Genomic DNA, 5843 nt, shown 5'->3' on the forward strand with positions numbered 1-5843 from the left:
AAAAGAGTTGTATTTTTGGCAAATGTAAAATCTCTTTCTCACCAAAAGTGAAATGAATGAGTTTTAGGCTGAAGGAAATGTAAATTCAAACAGCTCAAACAAACCTTTCTGCTGTGCTGCCATTTTGGATTGCAATGGGACGCAACCAAAGCAGCATGTCGGCGCCAATATGCTACGGACGTCACAAGTTCAAATTCCGGCTTGTGGACCTTTCCTGATCCTGCCCCCATCTCTCTTCCACTTCGCTTCCTGTTATTACTACTGTCCTGTCAGAATAAAGGTAGAAATGCCAATGTTCTTTTCTTTAAAAAAAAAAAAAAGGAAACAAATGTCATTTTTGCTTATTCGTATGGCTGAATTGGATCATCGAAGGTCAGCAGCAGCAAAGACACTGGTTAATAAAAAGGAATTAAATACATAAAGGATATTTGTGTTCTTTAACATATTTAATTATTGCAGGTTTGCGTCACATTCTGAGTTTGCATTTCACAGTTTTTATTCATTTTGAGGAATACTGAATATGATTTTGTGCAGGTGAGATGAGTAAATGCATGTTCTCATTTAGTCTAGAACAGGGGTGTCCAAACTTTTTTCACAGGGGGCCAGGTGCAAAAAAATGTGTGTCGTCTTGGGCCGCATGGCTGTAAAAAAAAAAAAAACTACTATTAGACAAGCTAATTGATTATTGCCATTAATTTGTCTTTGTCTGCTTATATGTTAAATATGCTATTGTCTAAAAATGTTATGTGTGCGCTAAATATATATTTTTATATGCCCCATGATATTATATAATTTTTTAACCTAAGAATCATTACAATGTATTGCTTTCAATATTTTTTTACTCACCATTATTAACTTATTAATGTGAAGAGTGATGTTGTGCCTTGGATTTCAGAATTGATGTCAAGTCAGGAGTAAGTCGTGTAGTAGAGATACGAAGCAGATCACAGAGATGGCTGTCAGTCAGCCTGGCTCTCAGTGGACTCTTGTTCAGCGTCATCAGCAAAAATGTTTGCTCACATATGTACGTGGAGCCAAACAGACTCATCATCCTTTGTGCATGACGTTTGATTAAGGGGAATCTGGATGTTTCCAAACTCTTGTAAAACTCGGACAGGGGAAGAAGCTGGTGGCGGCTGCGAAGAGAATCATTGCACTGAAGTTCTATGAGTTCCAGCTGCACATTCTCTTGTACTTCTTCTACATTAACAGAGAAAGGGGTTGAGAACAGTTTGATGTCGCTATCAATAGCGGAAAAGTCTTGAAAACGCTGATTAAATTCTGTGATTAAGGATGTGAGCACTGTCGAATATTTATCCATTTTTCCAGGGATGTTGGAGTCTGAAAAACTCGAGATGATTTCGGACAAACTAGGAAAGTGCACAGCATTGCGGTCACTGATTTGTCTCTCAAAAAGTCTTAGCTTCACAGCAAAGGATTTCAAGTGCGCATACATTTCCGATATCAGCTGGTCCTTGCCTTGCAGGCTTTTATTCAGTGCGTTCAGGTAACTGGTCAAATCAACTAAAAAAGCAAGGTCTGCCAGCCAGTCAGGGTCATTGAGTTGATCAAGTGTCAGATTTTTTTCTTTCAAAAACTGGTCAATTTCAGACCGCAGCGAATAGAACCGCCGTAGAGCAGAGCCGCGACTCAGCCATCGCACGTTAGAGTGATATATTACGTCACCGTATTCTGCATCAATATCAGACAGAAATGCCCGGAATTCTCTGTGGTTGAGCGCTCTTGAACGAATCAAGTTTATAGTTTTTACCACAGTGGTCATCACGTCATCCATCTGGATGGCTTTGGCACAGAGCGCTTCCTGGTGTATGATACAGTGCATTTTCACAGCCTCACCTCCACTTTCGCAAACTTTGTTGCATACCATGGAAGCCATTCCATTCCGCTCGCCGAGCATGGCTGGTGCTCCATCGGTTGTAATGCCACAGAGCTTGGCCCAAGGGAGATTCATGTTTTCAATCGCACATGATACGGCTTCAAAAAGATCTTTTCCCGTTGTTGTACTCTTAAGGCTCTTCATTTCAAGTAGCTCTTCTGAAATGCAAAAATCACTGTCCACACCTCGCAAAAAAATTAACAGCTGTGCAGTATCTGTGGAATCAGTGCTGTCATCGCACGCAATTGAGTAAAAATCAAACGTGGGAACTTTGTCTGTCACTTGTTCTTTTAGATTTGCCGACAAGTCTTCAATTCTCCGTCCGACTGTGTTTCTTGAAAGACTGATATTTTTAAAATCTTGCATCTTTTCTGGGCAAATTATTGTGGCAACTTTCATCAGACACTCCTTTATAAGTTCGCCTTCAGTGAAGGGTTTTCCGTGCCGCGCTATTAGGTGAGCTACCTCATAACTAGCTAATGTAGAATTTTCCTGTGCTTTATTAGCACGAAAAAATTGTTGTTGTTGAGCTAACAAGGCAGCTGCCAATTGTTTCACCTTTTGATCGCGCTCAGCACCAGTGTACGATTTGAAAGACTGATGTTTTGTTTCGTAATGTCTTTTAACATTATATTCCTTCATCACCCCAATGGACTCCTGGCAAATTAAACAGACACATTTCCCGCTCACCTCCGTGAAAAAATATTCATTTCCCCAACGTGTCTGAAATCTCCTGCATTCACTTTCGATTTTCCTTTTACTTTGTTGCGCCATGACTTAGCAAAATGTGATAAACAATAATTTGTTGTTTTTTTAGCCCCTTCATAAATGTAGGCCTACGTCTGACTAACTGCATTGGCTGCATGTGATAGCGTCACCTGATGGTTATTTAGTGAATTTGATCTATTTTTCACTATAAAGGGCCAGATTTGTATTATTTTTTAAATCCCTCGCGGGCTGCCACAGGAACGATCGCGGGCCGTAGTTTGGACACCCCTGCTCTAGAGTCACATCACTGTCACTTATGTCATGAGCCTCGAAAAGTTGCTGTGTCAGACATCTGTCAGCATCTCTTGATGTTCGTTGTCTATCTTCAGTGCTTCCTTGTGTCAGTGCCCCTGATCTCATGTAAATCTATCTATACTGTATATCAATGACTGTATATCAATATTGGCCAATATTTGCATTTGGTTGCTGGCATCAGGCTGACATTAGAAGCAGACTATGTTAGTATAATGGCTTTTTTCAGTTCAAATACACATTCAGTTTTGTAATACACATTCAAATTAACACCGTCAAATGAACACCTTCTTTTAGTGAGATTAATTATATTAAAAAAACACAAATAATTATATACAAAAACAACACAATTTAATCATTTGTGAATTCCCCTACGTCTAATTCAGACAGATTGACAAATTGATGCAAAATGGATTGCTGTGGACTATATGCCAGTGATAGGCTTATGTTCAATAATATGAAATAAAATAAATAATATGTTGACTTGATGGCGAAAGCAAATATTTGTAATATATATTTGATGCTTTTGTCTGCCATAATAAATTATTGTCTTATAATTATCTTTATTTGGGGCATTTTCTAAAAATTTTACTATGTGATTTAACTATGATTCATCTGATTAATTGATTTATTAAATTAAAGGGGTCAGATGCTGCTGCTAAAAAGAACAGTATTTTGTGTATTTGGTGTAATGAAATGTGTTTATGCGGTTTAAGGTTAAAAAAACACATTATTTTCCACATACTGTACATTATTGTTTCTCCTGTATGCCCCGCCTTTCTGAAACGCGTCGATTTTTACAAAGCTCATCGGTCTGAAAAAGCGAGGTGTGCTGTGATTGGCCAGCTATCCAGTGCGTTGTGATTGGCCAAATTTGGCAAATTAAACAGACACTTTTCCCGCTCACCTCCGTGAAAAAATATTCATTTCCCCACCGTGTCTGAAAGCTCCTGCATTCACTTTCGATTTTCCTTTTACTTTGTTGCGCCATGACTTAGCAAAATGTGATGAACAATAATTTGTTGTTTTTTAGCCCCTTCATAAACGTAGGCCTACGTCTGACTAACTGCATTGGCTGCATGTGATAGCGACACCTGATGGTTATTTAGTGAATTTGATCTATTTTTCACTATAAAGGATTTTCGTTTCGTATTATTTTTAAAATCCCTCGCGGGCCGCCACAGGAACGAACCGTAGTTTGGACACCCCTGCCGTAGTTTGGACACCCCTGGTCTAGAACTACAGTAACATCATGTTCACACAGCGCACACAACACATCTGCACTCACTCCTGATTCTCTCATCATGAGGACAGGAGAGCCGTCAGTCAGTACATGAGGAAACAAAGCAACTGGTGTTACTTATTTGAAAAAGTAACTCATGTTACTTGTAACGCGTTACCCCCAAAACTGCCCACAACAGACTGGTCCTAAGACCAAGTCTAAAGGCTAGAGCCCCTAAAGTCAGAGTTGACTAGGGAGGCTGCAGGTTCAGCTGCCTCTGCCAACAACCTCCAATCTGGAAAGGGCAGACTACTGCTCCACTACATACAGTATTCAGTAAGAACTGGAAGAGGCTACAGGACAGCAAGGTGTCCTCAGCATGGGCCATATGCTTGGTGAGACAGAAGACAAGATCTGTGGCTCGGTGGAGCTCCAGGACTGCCTCTGGAGAGAGTCCCTCACCTGGGTTGAGGTCCCTCAGGACTTGGTACGCCTGCAACACCATCATGTTCAGTTCAGGGCTCCACCAGCTGCAATGTAGTTTGGCACGGCTTTGAGGGTAAGACCAGAGCCTTCATAGAAGACACCATGCCAGGGGAGAGATATCTCTCTTCAGTTCAGGGCATCTTCTCATACTTGTGCTCACACAATCCCCTGTGCTGTTTATGATCCACTAGGAATCGCTCATCGAGTCTCCCTGGAGTGCGGTGAGGGGTGAGGGAGGAGGCGCACTCACTGGATACATTCAACTCAACTCCCATCACATCTAACTCTTCCAAGCTAGATCGGGCCAATAGCATGATCTCAGCCAGATCAGAAAAGATCATAAAGCGGACTTCCAGTTCTGCCCTGAGAGCATCAGAACCAGCAAGTGAATCTGAGAGTTTGAGAAAGGGACCTAACCATCTCAAACTCCTGTGACACTCACGATCGGAGTAGCTGCCTCAGCAGCCATTGGACCTGAACCGCGAGGCACAGACACCTGGCTCCCATCCCTCGAAAAAGAGCCAAGCGGGAGCAGAGCTTCCCCAACGTGAAGCAATCACAGCGAGGGCAGCCAGCTCCCTCGAGAGCTGACCGAAGGTGCTCTGCTGCTAAACAGATAACACAAATCATGTCTGCCATCACCCGTTACGAAACGGCGACATGGCGATACGCATCTTCTAAACTTGTCATATTACTGTTTCACTCTCGCACACAATTGTAGAGATTCACACACGCACACTCTTTTCCATGTTTTATGGTGACGTCCCATATAGGCTGAAGACTCAAACCAAAGACACCCAGATTACACTGACACTTGACTAATAAGTAAATAATTAGACACAAAATGTTGTTTTGAGTTGAAATATTTTATTAGCTCATTAGACGCAAAGCTTCAGCAAAGAAAAACAGTTCTTAGCAAGCGACTTTTAGCCAAGCGAATGAACAAGTTCAAACCAGATAGACATGTAAGGGATAATATGCAGTCATACCATGACTTTATTTGGGCACCTCAGCCTTTCACCTTCCTACTGATCTATGTGGTGACCAGTGTTAATTTTGACAACAAATTTTGATTTAGTTTTAGTCATAGTCTTTTGACTAAAATACCATTTAGTTTTAGTCATATTTTAGTCACCTGAATTGTTTTTAGTTTTAGTCTAGTTTTAGTCGACTAAATATCATACGATTTTAGTCGACTAAATCTACAGTAAATTTAGT

General features: G+C 41.0%; 1 protein-coding gene across 1 annotated transcript; it reads right to left on the reverse strand.

Annotated features, from left to right (window-relative positions):
* Positions 1-859: 859 nt before the first annotated feature.
* LOC107749710 (general transcription factor II-I repeat domain-containing protein 2-like) lies at positions 860-2671 on the reverse strand. The gene has a single exon (XM_016564853.1). It carries the CDS (start codon positions 2669-2671, stop codon positions 860-862), a length of 1812 nt encoding a protein of 603 aa, XP_016420339.1.
* Positions 2672-5843: the final 3172 nt, after the last annotated feature.

Source organism: Sinocyclocheilus rhinocerous, unplaced genomic scaffold (assembly GCF_001515625.1).
Source record: "Sinocyclocheilus rhinocerous isolate Xijiao unplaced genomic scaffold, SAMN03320098_v1.1 scaffold2938, whole genome shotgun sequence".
In the NCBI taxonomy this organism is placed as follows: Eukaryota; Metazoa; Chordata; class Actinopteri; order Cypriniformes; family Cyprinidae; genus Sinocyclocheilus; species Sinocyclocheilus rhinocerous.

Excerpts from the sequence above, each read along its gene's own strand:
- LOC107749710 (XM_016564853.1), bottom strand. The coding sequence starts at position 2,671 with ATGGCGCAACAAAGTAAAAGGAAAATCGAAAGTGAATGCAGGAGATTT.